Raw genomic sequence first — 22507 nt, forward strand, 5'->3', positions numbered from 1 at the left:
ATGGCCTCAGTGTCCACATGGATGGCCTTTAGAAATTCAGTACTCGGTCATCACACATTCTCTCTCTAGAGACCTTCTGACCTCAAGCTCACGGCTCGGCCCTGACTGTAGTTGATAACTGTACCCTTCTCAATCTCCATCTCAATCATCATGTTCTGTAGTTGTATCTACCACCATTTCATTGGTTAAAAGTAGTTTTGCAGGACTGATCCCTCCTCCTCCTCCTCGTGTCTCCCTTGTGTAGCACGGACTCTGCAGAGCATCATTTTATTAGCTTCCTTTCAAGTCTCCTCTTCTCTCTTGAACCCTGTGATCCTTGTCATCCTTTCATAGCAAAGTCCTACCCAATAAGCCCACCTATCCTGCCATCCCATGCTGGATCCTATGGGGAAAGATCCACAAATTCCTCGTTTGATGATAGATTTGTTGCTGATTTGATTATAAGAAATAAAGCCGTCACTGGGTAAAAGACACCATTGTTGGAGAGTATTTACCATAAAAGTTTGAAGCTACAATAATCTGGAATGGAGACTATAAATCTGATGTAAGCCCTAGATCTCTTGGATGGAATAAACAGAGATGTGGACATACGGACGAACACTGGAAGTTCAGTCAGATGCAGGAAGTGGTTTGAAAGGCCCCGGCTAATTGGTCTTGGCTGCTTTGGCTCTCATTGCTGCCAAGAAGCCCAGAACAAGTTTTGAGAACACGTGACTCTAAGCATGGGGTGTTAGGCCAGTTCTTCCATTAGGAAGCTTCCCATTGGAGCTGAGGTGTGCAAGAAATGGGATACTTCTTCCTATCATTTCTAGACTAACTGAAAGAAAGGTTGAAGGGTTAACTTGTCTATCCACTGTCCCCTTGACCCAGATCGAGTCACACCCAGAACTTTGAGATCAGAACATTCTCGGTTGGGTTGGAAATGGTCTGTAGTTTTGTGCAGTTATCAATGGTCAAGGGAGTGTGGACAGCTCTAGTCCAACAGTCTGATTCATGCCAAGGTCTGTGGGCAGCTCAGCTGAGGAGCAGCTGGGGTCGATGTGCAGCTCCTGTGTGGGTATGTATGTGTGTGTGTGTATGTGAGAGAGAGAGGAGGAGCCGGGGAGACAGAAAGAGAGAGAATGTGTGTGTGTGTGTGTGTGTGTGTGTGTGTGTCTGTGTCTGTGTGAGTGTGTGTATATGAGTATGTGTGTATGATTGTGTGAGTGTGTGTGTGTGTGTGTGTGTAAGCATGTAGACATCAGAGATTGATTCAGGTACCTTCTTCCACTTTATGTTTTTGAGACAGAGTCTCTCATTCAACCTGCTGCTAGCCAATTGGCTAGTGTGTCTGGCCAGTGAGTTCCAGGGAACCACCTGTCTCCAGGTCCTTAGAACTGAGGCTTCAGTGCCACCATGCCCAGATTTTATGTGCCAGATATCCAAACTAAGGTCTTCACACTTGCACAGCAAGCTTTTTACCCAGGGCCACCTCCTAGCCCAAGAAGAACAGCTGTTTGCAAATGCTACCTTTTACCTACACCTGCACACCCAACCAGGGACATAGACTATGGGGATGGATATACCAGTTCTTGAAGAGTCTATTATCCAACAAAGTGGTATTGGCATACACCTTTAGTTCCAGCACTCAGGAGACAGAGGCAGGTAGATCTGAGTTCATGACCAACCTGAGCTACAGAGAAAGTTCTAGTTACACAGGGAAACCCTGTCTCAATCAAACAATCAATAAAATAGAAGGAAAGAAGCAAAAAGCCTAGTAGAATAACATCTGAGGAACATCTCCCTCTGGATGCCGTAAACACAAACCAGTGCAAGAACACAAATGCACTTGCGAGAGAGCATACACACACACACACACACACACACACACACACACACACACACTCTCACACACACACACACACACTCACACACACACACATACACACACACACACACACACACAGATACAACAACAACAACAACAATAACAATGATCTTCATGTGGGTAGAACTTTAGCCTGTAAAACTCTTTTGAGAAACCATGAAAGCTGTACTTGGAAGAAGAAATCTGGACAGGGAGTGTGGCTTAGTGAGATGGGCGTGGGCTAATTTCACCTACTGACTGAGGGCACCAACCCCCTTGGCTTCCCTGGGACGTTCATGCTCAAAGCAGGACAGTTCATGATGGCTTCCCCTCTATCACTCCCTGGAGGGCCTCCCACCCATCTTCCAGGACACAGCCTGCAGGGCAGATGGAAAACTCTTGAAAATTCACGCTTAGTAGGAATTACGGTTTTTTTGCAGGCTCATCAGAGAGTGCATCCTGGCCTTGCTATGTGACATGCACTCATCTCCACAGCATAGTCTCTTACCTTCGCCTGGGCCGTAGGAGGAGCTGGCAGTCCAGGACTTGGCCTCTACATAGCCCACTTCCCGGCAGACAACATGGGCAGCATGGATAGAGAAATCATCATCGCACACAGTGCCCCACTGGCCTTCGTAATAGACCTCCACACGGCCTTCATTATGTTTCCTCTTCTGGCCCGCCAGGCGGACCTGGATCTTCACCACGTCGGAGGGCACCTGACGCTGGTGGTGCTCGGGAGGCGGCTGCTGGAAGTACTCGGGATATTGGAGCTGGTAGGGCCAGCTCTCATACTGTGCTAGGCTCAGGGAGGGCAGCAAGACAAGCAGTGCCAAACAGCCGTGGAGGCAGGAGCCAAAAGGGATCTCCATCCTTGTCCTGTGCTGAGAGGAGGTGTCGGGTGGCAGCAGGGGAGAGAGAGAAAGAGAGAGAGAGAGAGAGAGAGAGAGAGAGAGAGAGAGAGAGAGAGAGAGAGAGAGAGAGAGAATATTAGTCTAGCATAAAGGCTATAGATACCTGTAAAGTATTCTGAGACATCACCTTCCTGGCTTAGCATGCAAGCTCTTCTGGGCTATATTCTAACCCATTTCCCCTCCCACCTCATGTTTTGGCCATAGCTGTCTGAGTTCCCCATGTCACCCACCATCTCCCTCATCTCAGAAATGCTGTCACCAGAACTCTGAACTCAAAGACCTTTCCTTTCCTGCCATTGTACAGGTATGGAGGTCACAGGACAACTTGTGAGAGTCTATTCTCTTATTTCACCATGTGGGTCCTGGGGATTGAACTCAGGTCACCAGTCTTAGCTGCTGTGTCATCTCACCAGCCCTCTTCCTTTTTTCCTAATTGAGAAGTGGGCAGAGCTGAGAGGAACTGACAAAGGATGGGGAAAGTACCCCTGGTTGTCAACAGAGGGTAACCATTATCTCTCAGGGCTCGAAGAGTCTCCCTGAGACATCAGTGCTTTCTAGAAATGAACACAGCTGAGTGAAGAGACTATCTAGTGGCATCTGGGTTCTTCACTGAAGGGTCTCAGAGCCACCCATACATAGCAACCATTATGGAGGAGCCATGGAACACATCTAGGATGCTACACTCCTCCTGGCTTCTAATCTCTTCCTAGTGCCTCTAATAGGAAACTCCAATCATACCCAACCAAAACAAGGTTAAGAGCTGCTGGAGAAGTCTGCCTGGGCTGGTCTCCTGGGACACAAGGCTGGCAGAACTGGAGGACAGCGGGTCCCACAGGCAAGTGCAGGCTTCTCAGAACACTAAAGAATAATATACTGCTATGATTATGATTTTACTACTTTATGCCTTTGTTGTATTTGATTTTTGCTTGTTTTTGCTTTCCTGTACTTTGATTTGTTTGAGATAAGGTCTTACTCTGTAGCTCAGGATGAGTGAAACTCACAGTGATCCCTCTGCCTCAGCCTCCAAGTGCTGGGATTACAGGCACCAGCCATCACACCTGCATCCCCTGCTTGTCTCGTCACCACTTTGCGATTGTTCCTTCTGCTTATGAACAATGTTTAATATAAAATGCCAGGTGGTATTGCGCCCACAGCAGCCCCACACAGCTCGTTTACAAGTCTCTTAATTGCATCAAGAGGTCACAAGGAGGAACTGACATCTGCCATCCAGCTTTGTGAGGGAACATTCTAGGATGTTCAAACAGAGTTTGAGTCACGTGTTCCTGACACTGGAAGGCTCCTGAGGCACCATGGACTCAAAAGAGCAAAGGATCTGGAGGGAAAGGATGTGCATGGAGAGGTGCTCACATAGGTCTCTGCTTTTCCCAAGACAGTGGCTAGGAGGTTAGAGAGCTGGGTGAAATTTTCAGTAGCCTCCAATGACTGAGAAAATAAAGTCAGACGTCAGGGGAAGAGACCGATGAAGAGACATATTAGGAGAGGGGTGTAAGTAGCATGTTTGGAAACCTAAAGAGCAGAGAAAGAATGCACAGAGGACATCTGAAGAGCAGTGGGGAAGAGCTTCCAACAGGGGTGAACAGAGGCCAGGTGGAGAAGTGTACTTCATAGAAGAAAGCACCTCTGGCCACATGAGAAGTCTGAGACAGAGGAAATCTAGCCGTGGTTAATGGGTGTGCTCTACCTAAAGAAGTTCAGGAAGCTGCCCCACGAAAATGGGGAAGCAAGAAGATAATGGGATGACATTTTCAAAGGCTGACATGGGAGCAGCAGTATGTCGTCAGTGAGGTGGGAAACAAAGACGAAATGAGAACAAGACTAACAAAAGTGGACGTACTAGGAGGGGATGTTAAAGCTGAAGGAGAAGTAACCCCTGTAATGGCATAGAGGTTTAGGAAGGAATGAAAGATGGAATAGAAAACTATATAAGTGAACCTTAATGCAAACCCACCATATAAAACAATAACCCCCACCTGTGTTCTAGAATATCTGTACTAAGAGCTGGGGAGGTGACTCAATGGTAGGCCACTTGCCTATCGTTAGTGAAACCCTGGGTTTGGTACTCAGAGTTACAATGCAAGAATAATAACAGTAACAACCGTGTGTGTGTGTGTGTGTGTGTGTGTGTGTGTGTGTGTGTGTGTGTGTGCAAAGGAGATGGGTGGAGATTAAAATGTAAGATTCTTGTGTGGTCTGAGAAATGGTGCAAGTCTATTTTCTAATGGACTTAAGGAGCCTGAACAGATGTGTGCTACAGTGTTTGTGCTCACGATCATAAGAAGAGCAAAATAACAAAAAAAATTAGAGCAGATTACTACAGTAGATAAATAAAGGAATTTTAAGAAAATACTTGATCTGTGAACTTGCTGTTGCTGTTACAGAACACCTGGGATAATCAATTAGTGAGGGTGAAGGGAGTTATCTTGCTCATGGTTTCAGAAGCTTCAGTCCATGGTCATGTGGTCACATTGCTTTGTGCATGTAGAGGCTCCATGTATGACAGAAGGAGCACATGACAGAGGAGGCTGCACTCCTCCAGGGAATGGAGGAAGAGAGAAGAGCTTGGGGCCCTCTCTCATCTCCCTCTCTCTTCTCTGGTGTTTGCACTTGTGCAGAGGCCAGAGGCAGACATTGATGTCCTCCTCAATTGATCTCCACTTTACATTTTGTGCCAAGATCTCTCCACTGAACCTGGAGTTCACTGATTCAGCTCATTGGCTGGCTAGCGAGCCCCGTGGGACCTATCTGTCTTCCCAGCTGTGGGATTACACATATAAGCTACCATGCCCAGCTCTTATGTGGGTGCACCAAACTCAAGTCTACATTCTTTTGCAGCAAGCATTTTACCAACAGAGCCATCTCCAGCCCCCACTATTCCTTCTGCAGGCAAACCCAATGGCCTAAGGTTCCACTACCTCTCAACAGTGGCAAGGACCAGAAACAAACATAGCCTTTGAGAGACATTAGAAAAGCACAATAAATACTCCAATGAAAAGACAAAAATCACCACATATTGAACAGGATAATCAAACTACATTTTCTCACACAAGACATTGAGACCTGCCATGAAAAGATGGAGGCAGATAGAGCATGTGCAGCTCAACCAAAAGACGCATGGATCAGAGTGAGAGAACACTGACTCCAGGACAAGGAAACAGCAGAGCCAACGAGAGTCAACCTGCCAGAATGCCACAACTGTGTAAATCTGCATGGATCAGTTCAACACACATGACATAAATACTGACAGAATGAAAAGGAAATTGGATTCATCAGTTGATCCTTAGGCTCAGTGGAGGCTCCACACAAGACAGCTCTGGCACTGACCACAAAAATGAGACTCAACAACCTGACGATTCGCAAGTTTCGGAAAACTGGATTCAGCAACTCCACAGAACAGATTCCCTTCAAGGACACACAGACTTGCCAAATAGAACCCCAAGTTGAGTCAACAACAAGCAAGTCTCAACACAGTCAATGAAACCACACAGAGTGTACTGTCTGACCACAGGAGAATTTAATCATGTGCCAAGGCTGAAAACCTAACGACTATTTGTCCATTTCTAATAAAATATACTGTGGACTTGGTGAATTCTGAAGAGGAGTGCTGGCTGGGGGTGTTGGCAGAGTGCTTATTAGCATGCACAAAGCCTGGGGGTCAAGTGTCAGCACTTGAGAAATGGAGACAAGAATTTTGAGTTCAAGACCATGCTCAACTGCACAGCAAGTCTGAGGCCAGCCTAGGCTATATAAGACACTCTCAAAATAAGCAAACAACAACAAACATAAAAGTGAGGATGTTTTAGATCCTAGCTCTGCTGGTTCAATTCAAAGTCAACTAACAGTGACCCTCTACTGTCAAAGTTCAAAGGTTAACACTGGCCATCACATGGCAAATCACACAGAGCATACATGTGTCTCTTCTTGTCTCATGCTTTCTTCTTATGGTATTGCCAGAATTAGACCAGGAGCTCTTCTGTGATGACTTTACCTAATTCTGGTCAAATCCTCTGAATACCACAGTCAAGTTCCATTTCTGCTTTATGCAGACCCTTGGACACATACTTCTAACCATGATACTAGAGAATCCACAAACATAAGGGAGTGATTGGCAATGAAATACTGTTCATTTCCTTCAGCCAAATACATGTATTTGTTTGGCTATCTCTCAGACATCTTTCTCAGGTGAGCCCCTGCTCTGAGTGAATGGAACTGTGAATGGAACCATTGGCTGTGACAATGACTGGAATCTGACAGCCTAGACTGGTGCAACTCCAGGACTCAGGTGAATGCTCAAGGGCTGAACGATATGAACCTGGGTGACCTGACCATATCCTGAGGGTCTGATTTATCTTGTCTTGCTTTTTGTTCTTCAATGCTTCCCCTTTGGGTTTTTGTTTTTTGTTTTGTTTGTTTTTGAAATGGGTCTCACTATGTAGCCCAGGCTAGCCTGGAACTAGAAGTCGTCTTGCCTTTTCTTCCTGAATGCTGGCACGCACCACTGCCCCCTGCTCTCTATGCTTCCTTTTTCTGGAAATTAAATAAAGTCAGTGATCCGCCAGAGGTCAAGCCAAGTGATTTTCAGTCAGTACATTAAAAAATAAAAAGATTCTTATGTTTCTCAATATAGGAGTCACCCCCATTCACCATTACTGCTACCCATCCTCAATTTCATGAGAAAAACATTAGGTGGAAAATTCCAAGAACAACTCATTCATTTTAAATTGTGCAGCCATTTCAAGTAATGTGATGAAATCTCATGCTGACCTATGCCACACCCCCTCTGCTTCCTCTCCCCATGATGTCAATCACCCCTTTGTACACTGTACTTCATATCTTGACTGTCTACACCAGCCACCCATTCATTGGTCAATCATTACCTTATATCTGCCCTGATACCGGGCCCATCACAGCATGCAGTACCTATGTTCAGGTAGCCATTGTTTTAGTCGTGATGGTCCCAAAGCATGAGAGCCCAGAGGCTCAAAGCTCAGATATGAAAGAGAACAAAAATCACAACATGCTTCCTCAGGAAAGAGAAGGCTTACAAGCTGAAGGAGCTAAGATCTACCAGGAGAATAAACCTTCCACAAAACTGGAAAGACAGAAGAAATTTAAGTCAGAACAGTGAACACCAGCAAACTAAGATGCTTTGAGAGTATCCTAGTTAGGTTCCTACAACTATGGTAAGCATCATGGCTCAAAGCTGCTTGGGAAGGAAAGGATTGTTGATTTGGCTGAGACATTCCAAGTCACACTCCATTACTGAGGAAATCAAAGCAGGAACTCAAGGCAGGAACTGAAGTAAAAGGTATGGAGGGATGCTCCTTGTGACTTGCTCCGCCCGCTTTTTTTTTCTTTCTTTTTTTTCCGGAGCTGAGGACCAAACCCAGGGCCTTGCGCTTTCTAGGCAAGCGCTCTACCACTGAGCTAAATCCCCAACCCCTCAGCCTGCTTTCTTATACAGCCCAGGATCACCAACCCACAAGTGACACCACCCACAGTGATCTGGCCTCTCCTACATCAGTCATCAATCAGGAAAATGCCCCACAGACATGCCCACAGGTCAATCAGATGGAGACAGTTCTTTGAGATTCCCACTTTCCAAGTGAGTCTAGATAGTACAACATTGACCAAAAACCAAATAGCACAAAGAAAAAAGGTAGAGATGGTGAAAGACAGATTCATGACAAGTTGTATTACAGTGTATTATTGTAATAGTTTATTTCATTATACACTGTGAATCTCTTACCAGGCTTAATTTACAAATAAAATTCCATCATTAGAATGCATCCATAGTGAAGGGATGATCCACGTAAGAACCCATGCTACCTCTGGGAATCACACACCCACTGAGAGTCATCTTCAGCTGAATGGACACTGACATGCTCCAGACAAGGCTGACCAACCTTTTGACACTGTCATCCTCAAACGTCCTGAGCTGCTCATTAGCTATCATGGGATACATGTGGCCCATGGGCTTCAGGTTGGATGGGTATTGATGTGAAGCCAGCAACAGCTTTATCCCAAGGAAGAGATCAAGCCACAGAGGCTCAGTAAGTTAGGCTGTTCTGGTGGTTAACTATAAGCCAAGATCTGAATGTAGGTCACCAGGTGGCCAAGGCTGTGCCCCTCCCTGTGCTCTGTGTCCCTAGCCTGGCCTTTGTCACCCCCCTCCAAGGGCTTCAGAGCCTTGGAGATCCTCTAATCCTCTTCCAGAAAGAAGTGGGAAAAAATATGATCTTGTAATTTAAAAGGAGAACTCTTAATTTCTGGCTTTGCATGTCTATAGGCTGCATGCCCGAATCCCAAAACTTTCTATAAAGACCAGGCTGACCGTAAATAATCTCTCAGAGATCCACTGTGTCCTCTGTGTGGTGCCTGGTCTTCCCTGGAAAGAAGCTCTTGGCTTCTTTGCCTCGTCTACTCCACTGTCAGACATCCAACTCAGCAACTATTCCCTTCTCTTAAAAATGATCTTAATGTGCTTTTCCCTCTCTGTAGGGAAAACTTTTTGAAAACACATTGATAAAGCATATTGATAAAAGTCTGAGGAAACGCAAACTTGTAAGAGGGAGAAAGCAAACGTGTAATGCAGCTCTTGTGCCAATCCCCATCAAATCTGCAGGGCTCACCTTTCCACCTTCCCTCTGTGTCTATTGCCTTTGAAAGATCTGAATCATGGAGCATGCCTATAGCTTCTATATTCCAGAGCAAGGAGCAGGAACACTGAGGGTTTGAAAAACCTTGGACTACATAAGCAAGTTCAAGGCCAACCTGAGATACATAGTGTAATGTTATCAAGCAAAAACAAAAACAAAAACAAACAAACAAAAAACAACCAAGATTGGGGATGTAGCCCAATGGAAGAGGGCTTGCCTAGCATATGCAACTCACTGCATCCTTTTCTACACATTGCCTTGGAAACTGATCTGTCTCTCTTTGTCACTGTCTCTCTCTCACAAGGTCTCATTATGTAGCCTGACTGGTTGTTCTAAAACTTTCTATAAAGACCAGGCTGACCGTAAGTAATCTCTCAGAGATCCACTTGCCTCTGCCTCCCAAGTGCTGGGATTAAAGGCATGCACCACCATACCCCAAAAGCTTGAAAACTGCTTTTTAAGGCTGGGGTATGACATCCAGGGCTACATAAAGAGACCCTGTTTCAAAACACACACACACACACACACACACACACACACACACACACACACACACACCCCTCTGAGTTTTAATTGAATAGTACATTACAGACAATATGTCTAATTCCTCTTATATAGCTAGTATTTATTATTGTGATGATTAATCTTGATGGTGGACTGGACTGGATTGTGAGATACCTAAGAAGTTAGTAAAGAACATGTCTGCACGTGTATGTGTATACAGGAGTGTCAATAAAGGATGATCTTAAGTTGGGGAGAAGAGTGAGTGACAGCAGGCTAGGCTGTCCCCTGGATGAAGTACAGGAAGTGACACAGGGAAGATGCTACTCTTGGCTGCCATGTCCTACCCCTCATCACGCTGAGCTGCCCCTCTAAAACCATGAACCAACACCAATGTCTCCCTCTGAAGTTGTTGTCTGGTATTTTTGATATAGTGACCCCCAAATTACATTTACAGAGTACTCAGTCATGCAGGTAGACTGTAATCCTGCTTTTAAATCTCTTTGCCACTGTATCCATTGTTGAGATGAAAATTCTTATTGCTAAAATGCTGTATAGCTTGGAATGCATTCCTAAAAGTACACTAGCTAGGCAAGAAAGTATAGTCAACACTTCTGCAAACTACGCTAACTGCCTGGAAGAACCATGGTCAGTTCCTACTGCTGTTCAGTTCCTACTGTACCTCAGCAGTACAGAGGTTTCCTTACACTGATATACAAACATAATACTTTGCTTTAATTAGAATTGCTGTGGCTACCCAGGCTCTTTCTTTGGTGATATGTCTCTGTGCCGTTTTTCTTCCTCTTTTCTTGATCTTTGTATGATTCATCTCTAAGCTGCCATGCAACTAACCCATAAGAGGGAAAAGTTCCAGGCATCAGAAGACCAGACACCCAAAGCACTGTGGCTGTGCTGACCCCATAACTCTAGGCTTCGCTTTTCTCCAAACAGTAGCTATTGCTTCGCTCCTCTTCTGACTGCTGAACACAATGAACATGGGAGATTCCCCATCTGCTTCTCCAGACACATGGAAACATCCAGAAGGATAAAGGCAGGTCCTGCCAGAAGTCAGGGAAAGATGGAGAGATGACAAGGTAATTAAGAGCTCTTGCAGAAGAACCAAGTTCAATTCCTAGCACCCACGTCAGGTGACTCATAACCATATGTAACTCCAGCTCCAAGGGACTTCACACCATCTTCTGGCTTCCAAAGGCACATAGGCGCACATGCACATACGCACAGAAAGAACCAGAGAATGACAGACAAACATACAAATAAAAAATAAAATAAATAACAAAAAGAAAAAAGGGCTAAGGGAGATAGTTCTGTGGCTTAAAAATGTTTGCTGTGAAAGCAAGAGGACTTGAGTTCAAATCCTTATCAGCCACATAAAAGTTGGGCATGTCCATGTATGTCTCTAACCCAAATACCAGGTATAGAAACAGGTGGTTCCTGGGTACTTGCTGGACAACCAGTCTAGACAGAGGGTTTCAAGTTCAGCTAGAGACTCTGTCTCAAACAAAAAAGCAATAAAGGGGAGATACCCAATGTCTTCCCCTTGGCCTCAGCATACATGTGCATGGTGGCGTGAACCACCACATATACCACACAGAGGAGGAGGAGGAGGGAGAGGAACAAGAGGAGAAGAGGAGAGAGAGGGAGAGGAGAAGAGAGGAGAGGAGAGAGAGGGAGAGGAGAGAGAGGAGGAGAGGAGGGAGAGGGAGGAGGAGGGGAGGGAGGGAGGGAGAGGAGGGGAGGGAGGAAGGGTGTGTGTGTCAAAAGCCTGTGGATGAAGCCCCATCTCACTACTGAGAGAGTGATCAGATTATAAGAAGCTGTATCCTCAGCATCCCTTTGAAAACCTCTGAGGAGTTTCTTCAAATCCACATTCTCAGAACACTGCACAGCAGGGAAGTTGCATCACAGACATCATGGAAATTCTGGAATCCTTGGTCTGTGAGCAGAGGGTTCTGCCAACTGAGTCAGTTGGACACAGGGGATGACTGTAGAGACTTCGAAGCTCAGTTCACACATACTGAGGTTGGGCTGGCCGTGGGGGTCTGTTCCATAAGACCTTACTTGAAGAATGTCCTACTGAATATCACCTGAGAACTTTGCAGGAGATGGTCTTCAGTACTCATATGGTGGAGCCCAGGAAAAGGTCAGCACCAGAATGCTTCAAGAAACATGACTAAGGGCTAAAGCATCTGACTGGCAGAATACAAGACATCAACTGCTAGAAGGGGGTTGCTCACCAGTGGTGCTTATCAGAAAATGATAAATTTTGTCCCCTGTATTTTTTCACAGTTTGAAATTAAGCAATTGAGAGTACTCTTTCATTCATTCAATCCACTTGAGAATACAATGTCTTCTAAACCCTCCTGACAAGAGGTGCTGGGCTCCAAGGGCCCTTTAAGGGGTATGTAGAAAGAATTCACTCACACACTGGGACTCAGGTCCCAGGACTTCATCAGAAGCATTGGCTCCCCAAGACCTTGTATGTGACTCACCAGTCGGTGACCACTTGTGGCTGTCCACACACTCAACCTCCATACACAACAGGACAGATTACTGCTTCATTCTGACAGCAACTGGTTCAAACTCATGAGCTTGGGAATCCCAGGTGTACTTGGGTTTTGTAGACTTAATAATACTGTAGACTTGAAAGGATACATTCCTTAAAACAATCTTTACATGAAAATGAGACACACCTGTTTCATAAGATATTTTGTAAAAAGAGTCGAGGAAAAGCTTCTTGAGTCTCTGGCCCACAGTGGAGGTCAAATCTGAATAGCTGACGTATCTTGGATCAGGCTGCTGCTGTGCTCCTGATTCCAGTCAAGCTGCTCTAGAGCCTATGATAGTGTGGGCTGATGCTCAGTTATGAACGTCAGGGCTGCCCTTAACTTTGAACTTTGATTTCTCCAAGTTTGAATTGGGCTTGGGGGATGAACCTCGGCAAGTCCTTCTAGATCCAGCTTTTATAAACCATTGTTTAAGAACTAGAAATTCTCATTTATACACTATACTATATTATAGAAGCTCAACTGCCTATGCTTTATAAACTAAGTAGGTGTTAAACTGTGCTAAGGGACAAAGAACTACAGGACATCTCCAGTAAGACTTTGAGGTGGGGCAACATCAGCCAAGGCTTGCTGCTTTTTCAGAGTTGAAGGAAATCAGAGAGTAAGAAGGGACTTTAGATCTTCAATCTCGGATGTCTATGAACACTGATATTTCAATTGTCCCAACATCAGCATCATATCTTTAGCTGTCACTCCAGAAACTTTCCAGCATATTCTAGAGTCCCTGATTTGATTCTAGGATTGACAATGTACAGATAGTCGGATTTAAAAATCTGTCATGAAGGGGACTCTGGGTGAGATGGTACACAAGAGGCTATAAGAGTCAATAGAGGAAGAGAGTTGTGATTAACGAAAATGGTCTTTGTTCCCAAGAGAGAAATACAGAAAGATCTTTAGACAACCATGAAAAAAAGTGAGAGTAGGAATTCTGGAAAAGAGCAGGAGTAAAACAGCAACATGTGCTCCATCTCCATAGTTCCCCAGCAGTGTGAAGAGAAATGAAGCGCCTTCCAAAAGTGTTTGGTGCCATAGAGTAAGCCCTCAACATTAGGCTGCCCCAAAAGAAGATTCTGCCCTATCTCACGGGAAAAAAAGAAACTCAAAGAGATCCACCACATGGAAATGAGGACAACATAGCTCCTCTTAAAGAACCTAACTCAACTTCCTAACTCGAAGACACTGAAATAGGTAAAATGCCAGGCCAAGATTTGAAAAGTTTTCTGGTAAGAATGATCAATGATCTGGAAGAGGATACAAACAAGCAGATGGATTTAACTCAAGCCTTTGAGGAAAAAGTTGGAAACAGGAGAAAATCAGCAATATGAATGACAAAGTCAACACTCTGACCACAAGCATCTTATGAGAGGAAAGGGTTTGCTTCAGCTTATAGGTTACAGTCTGTCCCTGAAATCATGACAAAGAAATCATGGCAAGAACCTGAGCAGGAACTTAAAGTAGAAATCACTTTCTTATACAGCCTGGGATCACTTGTCCCAAGGAATGGGGCCGCCCACAGTGGGCTGGGCCCTCTCACAACCATTAACAATCAAGACAACCCCACACACCACCTCAACTAGACATGTCAATGGATCAGTTTGATCTGGACAATTCCTCATTTGAAGCTCTTCTCTCAGATGATTCTAGGTCATATCAGGTTGACAATTACTGCTTACTAGTATAGCGTATGAGGGCTCCCTTTTATCCAAATCATCATTAACATTAATAAAATCCATCCTCCCTCAGGTGAGCTAGAATCTCAGTGCAGTTTTCATTTGTATGTGCTTAGTGAATGAAGACATGAGCTCCCCCACCCCTTGAGAAGGCCTTGACCACTTATATTTCCTATTTGATAGCATCTATTCCAATTTTCACTCTCTGTGGACTACTTGTTTAAACTCTTCTGAGTTCTCTTTGGATATCAATTGAGATGGATAGAAGTCCACATGCCTCTTCTCACTGCTGTTGGCTTGCTATACAGTACTTTTAAAATGATGTAATTCCAGTTATCATGTCCTGCCTGTTTCTTACCTTGTACTTTGTTGGAGTCCTATTCCTGAAGCATCTCTTTGTGTTTTACTCTAATAGTAAAAGTATCTACTTTGATTTGGGAGGGGGTTGCAGGGTAAGCTAAGGATCTAGGTTCAGTCTCTTACATGTGGCTATTCTCTTTTGCTAGTTACTGTTATTAGTTACTGCAGAAACTACTTAGTGTAGTTGTGTGTGTGTGTGTGCATGTGTGTATATGTGTGAGTCTATGGGTGTGAGTGTGTGTGTGTGCGTGTGTGTGTGTGTGTGTGTGTGTGTGTGTGTGTGTGTGTGAGCTTGTATACTCACCCATACATGTGAAACCAGAGTTCAATTTCCAATATCATTTTCTATTGCTTCTACTTTATATTTTGAGACAGGGTATCTCACTGAACTTGTAACTTGTTGTTTTGGTAATACTTGAGTCTTTCTTTCTTCTTACTGGTACATCTGTTTTTCTAGTGGAATTTATTCATATTTCCTAATAAGGGTGTTTAGCAGTTTTCTTCTCTTAGTATGGGATTCTTTCTACCTTCTTCTGTAATTGTGATCTACTAGTTATGAGTGCCCTTAATTTATCCTTGTCATGAAAGGTTCTTCTTTTGCTGTGAAGGACAGTTTTGCTGGATATAATAGTCTTGGTAGTTATTTTCTTTCAGTGCCTGAAATAGATCATTCCATGACCTCTTGGTACTCAGAGTTGCTTCTGAGAAAATATTAATCTAATAAGTTTGTCTTTATATGTTACTCAGCACTTCCGTTGTATATATTGTAAAATTTTTTCTTTGTTCAGTACTTTTGGTAACTTAACTATAATACGTCAACAAAATACTTTTATGGTCATGTCTATTTGGTGTTTTAAATGTTTCCTGTACTTAGATGCTTATGTTCTCACCTATATTTGGGAATTTGTCTGCCATTGTTTTATTAAATAGATTTTCTATGCCCTCAGCCTGTAGATCTTCCAACAAACCCAATATTTGATTTTTGAAAGACACTCTAAAAGCTCTCCCATGATCATCTCCTCACTCTTTCTTTCCTTTTCTTTTCCTTTTCCTTTACTTTCCTTTCCCTTCCCCTTCCTTCCTTCCTTCCTTCCTGTTATTAACTTTTTTAAAAGTCTTATTTTCAAGCTCTGCAATATTTTTCAATCTGATCTAGTGTGTTACTGAAGCCACCACCTGATTTTTCTTATTTTTGAGCTCCTCATCCCTGAACTTTCTGTTGAAGTCTCTCTTTTTAACTTCTCTGTCTCAACCATACATATGGTCACATGTCTTGTTCTGATCCCACAGTGTCTTCTTAGGTCACAGGCCTGCATGTGTGTGTTGTCTTTCAACACGCTGAGCATATTTGAATCCTCTGCTCCACATTTCATCTTCTTTGATATCTCTGGAATCAGTTGCTTAAAAGTTATGAATTTTACTGGTATCATTTTTTGTCATTTTTTTTGTATTATTTCTAGGATAAGAGCCGTTCATCTGTTGGGATGGACATCATCTGAGCATCTACGGAATGGCTTTCTTAATGCCTTCCTTTTGATGATGTGTCTAGAAGACTCTATCATGGGCTCCCTCCAAACAGGATTTCTTGTTCCTGTCATACTCTCCAAGGCTACTCTTCCACCATGTTTTTTCTTCATATACCGTGACCTGGTAGCTAACTTAAAATTAGAAAGCAGCGTGGCACAGTTTCACTTTGCCTGTGACCAGGTGGGTCAGATACAACTTTTTCCAGGTTTCAAGAAATACACCGCATTGGTAAAGTGGCTCCATAAAGTGTCAAGGGATGGAAACAACTAAATGACCAGAAATCCAGAAAATAAGTCTGACAAAGTAGACATAAAACTCATCAGAAGAAAAAACAAAGTCACTACACATTTGAAAAGGGGCTAATTTACAAAGAAGTAATTTTGTGATTTTTAACCACAGATATCTCCCCAGTTGACCCTCTGTAAACTCATAATGGTTCCTCACAAATGACCTCTGTGTCTGTTCCTGTATTTTATTACTAACTGGAATAATGAGGCCCACCAGGAAATAAGCACCTTAAATCTGTCAATTACAGAACATGGTAAAACAGAAAAACTATCATCTGAGCAACTTGAAACTATCTTCCATAATCTGTATGTTTCATTAAACTTTATTATAAAACAAGGAAATATGTACAAATATGAACTAGTACTCTCGTATGAGCTGTGTGGAGAGTCATGGGACTACATCTGTTAGACACTGTCTCCTGCCCCTGATTTTGGCATATGACAAATCCCATTCCCCTTGACAATGGCCATGCTGAGCCATAGCTCCCTTCCCAGAGTTCACTTCTCCCTCAATGCCTAGGAAGCAGCAACTACTGGTTTTGGCAATAGCAATATTCACACACCACACAGACGAGGGGAAACACATCACATGCAAACCATACACTGTATCTGGAGCCTTGTACTTTTTGGATTTTTACAATGTTCTTGTGGTACCTGATCTTTGTCTGGCCCTCATATCTAGCTGCTCCCCCAACCAGGCTTAGTCTCTTCCTAAAAGAGATTTCTGTAGGCACCCACTATATGTGACTGCGTGTGACTCTATGGGGACTGTGTGTGATTCTATGTGTATGACTGTATGCTACTGTGTGTGACTTGGCTTCTGGCCTCCCAAGTCATTGGTCAGACTATTCATTCCCCCCAATATATTTGTATTAAAGTTCGTTTGTTTTTAAGATTTTTCATTTTTTTTTAAATTTTATATGTGTAGGTATTTTTCCTACATGTATGTCTGCGCACCATGTGTATGTCTTGGTACCATAGAGTTCAAAAGAGGACACTGGATCCCCTGGAATTGGAGTTACAGACAGTTGTGAGGTGCTATGAGGGTGAGGGCTGGAAATTGAACTCAGGGCCTCAGGAAGAGCAAGTGCTCTTAACCACTGAGCCATCTCTTCATCCTGTATCCCAATGTCTGGGTTCTAGAGCACCCATTCTTTTTTTTTTTTTTTTTTTAAGATTTATTTCATGTATATGAGTGCACTGTTACTGTCTTCAAACACACCAGAAGAAGGCATCGGATCTCATTACTGATGGTTGTGAGCCACCATGTGGTTGCTGGGAATTGAACTCAGGACCTCTGGAAGAATAGTCAGTGCTTTTAACCACTGAGTCATCTCTCTAGCCCTGGAGCACCCATTCTTATCCTGTTGCCCCAATACAAAACATGGTCGACAAAACCTCACCACAGAAGGGCAGTGTGACCCTTGTTGCTCTCATTCAAATGAAAGGACTAGAACTCAGCAGATATCTGTCACCAGTAAAAATATTCTATTTGACATCTCTAGAGATGTAGACTTTGGATCAGGGGCTTAGGGGAGAGCTGTCTCCTCCACTGGACTGGGATTCCTGCAGAGACCAATAGGAGAGATGAGTGATTCTTGGCTCTTTCTGGAGTGGTGGTCTGGGGCTATGTCTGGCTACACTTTGTGGACCGAGGCTGTGTTGAGCAGAAGAGGTATAGCCAGAGCATGAGGGAAGCCCTTGTGAACGCCTCAGACACAAATGGAGACTTTTAGACACCAGACTGGTCCAGGCCTGATTCATTTTGCCCCTAGCCCTGAATTCCACCATGGTCGTCTCTATTTCTGGTTACAGAGGCACAGTGAGGTGGTAAGAAGGTGGCCATGGAAAGCTGAATAGTTTTCAGCCTTCAAAATGAGAGCTTTGTTAGCATGATTTGTTGTGACCAATTGGGGTTCCCCACAGTCACCTCTGGGGTGGGGTGGAATCTTACTTTGACCAGGCTGTTTCCTGGGGAGGTTGAAACAATTTCAGACACTTTCAAATGTGCTTACGGGAACCGCTTAGATCTGATGGAAAGGTAAAAACCAACCAGAGGCCAGGGAGACAGCTCACAGGGTAAAGTGAGCAGAGGGTTCTGTGGTTAGTCAATCTATCTGACACTGTGAATATAGGATCCATAAGATATCCTATCCCAAAACATAAGATATAGAAGCAATTGAGAAAGACATTGCAACATCAGCCTCTGGCTTTCACATGCACTTGCGTGGGTGACCCTATCCACATACATGCACAACATACATGGGTGTACACAGTAACAAAGTGATGTACTTCATCTCTCCAGCATGTTCCCCATGGTGAAGACACTGGAAAACTCACAATCCAATTCAAAGACCACACATAGAAACACAAGGCCAGGATGCCCACTGGGTTCGAATATCCAACCTACATAACACCTAACAAAAGGGGGCCTCATGGCTTGGTTACATAATAGCAGGATGTCAGATGACAAGAAAACCCACAGGCTCAACTAACATGGGCCCATAGGGACTCAGAGACTGAGCCACCCACCAGGAAGCCTGGGGTAGGCTCTCCGCACATATGTTACAGTTGTGTAGCTTGCTCTTCTTGAGGGACTCCCAACAGTGGGAGCAGGGCCAGTCTCTGACTCTGTTGCCTATCTTTGGGACCCTTTCCAGTTACTGGGTTGCCTTGTCTAGCCTTCTTAAAAGGAAAGAAGGTGCCTAGACTTTACTGCTGACACACCATCATAAGAACCTTCCCCTTTTCTGAAGAGAAATGCACGAGGAGTGGATGGGTGGGAGGAATGGGAGGGAGGGGCTGGGAGGATAGGAGAGGAAACTGTGGTCAAGATATAAAATTAATTAAATAAAATTAATTAAATTTAATTTTAAAATTAGTTAATTAAAAAGAACAGGATGTCAGCACCCAAGAGTAGGCTCAGATTCTGCAATTAGAGAAGCGTTATAGGGTCCTTGGGGGTGATAGAAAAAGTCCAAAGTATGCAGAGGAGTGCCGGGTTCACAGCCAAGGCTCAAAGGGTGATGACTAATATAATCTCACACTGGCAACAATCTGGACAAAATCCAGGAGGGTACCACTCTGTTTGCATTATATTTTTAAAATTAATTTTGTATCTGTGCGCATATGCAGGGGTTGCATGCATGCATGAGAGTTTTGCACATGCATATACATGTACACATGCATGTTCAGGACAGACACCAACCTTGGGTGTTGTTTCTCAAGGCTCCACTCATTGTTTGTGAGATAGGGTTTCTCACTGGTCTGAAGCTGTTCAAGTAACCTAAGCTGGCCAGCCAATAAACCCCAGACACCCACCAGTCTCTTCTCTGTAGCATATCACCATGCCCAAGTTTTTACTTGGGGTCTCAAGATCATACATGTGATCATGGAGACCTTGTTGCTCGTATGGTTTCCTCTCAACCACTATTAACATGCCACATGGGAGGCAGGTTTTACCCCTCAGACACATGCTCGCACACGGGTGTGCACATACTTTCAGACACACAAAACTAGCATCTTGGAACTAATTAGATTGTTCTAACCTTGAGCGCCTCTTGTAAGGAGATGGAAGTTCACAAAAAGTAGCAGGGAGAGGAGATGAAAAGTGAGGCCAGGATGATATGCAAGCTTGGGGTGCAATCCAGTATTCCCTACAAGCCTGGTGTCTCCAGGGATGGAACTGACTACAGCCTGAGTGCTCGAGGTCAGTCTAGGTGAATGCTCAGTCATGGGAGGGCTCAGACAGTTGAGTGAGCTAAGTGTACTGCGTGGGAGATGGTGGGAGTCCAAGTGGGAGGAGTACACAGTCATTCAGAGTCTGTAGGCTCATTCCTGAATTGAAATCTTCCCCAGACACTTTATCTAAGAAGGCATGACCATCAAAGGGAGACTCAGCCCTTCATGCACACTGGGCATCTCCAGGAGCTGTAGACCAAGTGAGGGTCTGAGAGGAACAACTTGGTCCAACAGTCCATCATTTCAACCGTTGCTCTCTTTACATGATAGCCAAACCCAGACAGGGCCGTAGCCACATCTTCAGCTAGAAGCACCTGGCTATGCCAGAGTAGGAGTGTGGTACTGAAAGTGCTTAAAAGCCTCAGACCTGGGATTGTGCTGCCCGTGGCAGCCTTGGCTCCCATGAGAGAGCCCAGAGAGCATTAGCAACAGGCACCAACTGCCACATCAGCGAAGCTGGCTGGGCTTGACTGCACAAAGCCAGCTGGTACCAAGTCTCCAGTGCTCATTCAAGATAATGGCATCTACAGGGCAGTGGCATATACCCAGGGGCCTGACAGTTCTTGTGTGTACAGAACAGGATAGACTTTCTCAGTTACTACTGTCACCAATCAACATTAGTGCTAATCTCAATTCTCCATCTAAGATGGATTCTAACAGTCTTCCTGTATCTCAAGGAGGCTACCAGCGCCAGCTTTAGCAAGCCTCCCACTCTCTTTAACGTCATAAAAACCAGCGCCAGCTTGCCGCCCAAAGCTCTGGCCAAGTTCCTACCTGCTTTCACATTCGTCTGCCTCTGGGCTTGCAGCTCCCTAGAAGACCAATCATCCACCTCTCGGATACCACATTCCTGTCTAAGGATGTACTCAGATGTGTGCGTTTTTGAAAATCCTGGGAAACCAGGTCAGCAAGATGGCTTGCCAGCAACAAGCTTCATTACTTTAGTGTCAATCTGCAGAGCCCTCTCTGGTGGAAAAGAACTGATTCCTGAAATTGTCCTCTGATGTTCACTGACATGCCGTGGCTTCTGTGTGCACACACATACATAGAATGTAATGCTTTTTAATTCCTAAGAAACTAACTTAAAAAAAATAGAGTTCATCAAGGTTATAGACTACAAAATCAATGTACAAAATAATGATATTCCTATATACTTTCTTTAAAATGTTTACGTATTTTTTTTACTTTTGATTGCATAAGTCTCTGTATGTGCACCTGAGTGAAGTTCCTGTTAGGGCCAGAAGAGGGCGCCAGATCTGCTGGCGGTGGTCATAGGCAATTTCAAACCAGCCTATGTGGGCGTTAGGAACCAAATTCTTGTCTTCTACAAGAGCAGTACGGGTCTTAACTATCTAGCTGCACAAATGTTACACCCTGAAAATACAAGACATTGTTGAAAGAAATGAAAGATCTTCTCAATAAATGCCCGAGCATCCCATGTTCATGAACTGGAAGGCTCACTGTTTAAAAACTAATCCTTGGGTTGACCTGTGTATCTCCAACTCAATCCTGATCTTAGCAGATTTCTTTGTGAACACTGACAAAGCTACCAACTCTAAAAATAAATATGCAATTGAAAGAAATCCAAAATCTATTCTGAAGTGAACAAAGAAGACAAACGGACACTCTGGTTTCTAATACACTGACAACCAAGATGGTGTAGGGCTTAAAGAAAGACAGAAAGAAGAGCACAGAATTGAGAATCTAGGAATGTACTTGCTCATCTATAGTCAATTGATTTGGATGAGAGCGTTAAAACTATTAGATGCTTTTTCAAAAAGTCATGCTGGGGCTGGAGAAGTGGCTTACTGGTATAGCATTTGCCTAGCATCCACAAGGCCCTGGGTTCAGTCCTCAGCACTACAAAGCATGACAAAACAGAAACTCTTATTCCTGGGTTCAGTACCCACATCACATAAACTAGACATTGTAGTGGTGCATGCATTTTATCCCAGTCCTTCAAGATAGAGACAGGAAGGTCAGAAGTTCAAGGTCATCTCCAGCTACATGCTGAATTCGAGGTCAGCCTAGGATATTTAATTGAATAAAAGGAGGGAAAGCGGGAGGGGAAAAATCATTCTAAAAAGGTGGTCTTGGTGCTAGAGACTTCTCTGACACTAAGGCTTAGGAAATCAGCTACATCCTGGCCAGGTACTCCTCCCTGCTAAGCGTGTACCACATTTGAGGGTGGAGCACGCCAGCCAACTAGGACAAGGAGTATCTGCGGCCTTGACCCAGCCTGAACAAGGCTAAAGGCTGAGACATCCAAGGCCACATGTACAGTTGTGACCGAGTCTCTGTGGGTATCTGCCTGTTTCTTCCTTTTCAGCACACAACTGTTACTCTGGCAGACTCTCTGGTCCCAGGGCAGGGTGGGCTCCAGCCATTTCATCTGAGTC

At 44.2% G+C, this 22507-nt stretch overlaps 1 protein-coding gene across 1 annotated transcript in view; it reads right to left on the reverse strand.

The window, feature by feature from the left end:
• Nucleotides 1-22507, reverse strand: part of Loxl2 (lysyl oxidase like 2) — an 83195-nt gene that overhangs the window by 57103 nt on the left and 3585 nt on the right. The window contains exon 2 of the mRNA XM_032918383.1: nt 2355-2730. Coding sequence (XP_032774274.1) covers nt 2355-2718 — 364 coding nt within the window. The 5' untranslated portion in view covers nt 2719-2730. The remainder of the gene's footprint in view (nt 1-2354; nt 2731-22507) is intronic.

This window comes from Rattus rattus, chromosome 12, assembly GCF_011064425.1.
Source record: "Rattus rattus isolate New Zealand chromosome 12, Rrattus_CSIRO_v1, whole genome shotgun sequence".
NCBI lineage: Eukaryota > Metazoa > Chordata > Mammalia > Rodentia > Muridae > Rattus > Rattus rattus.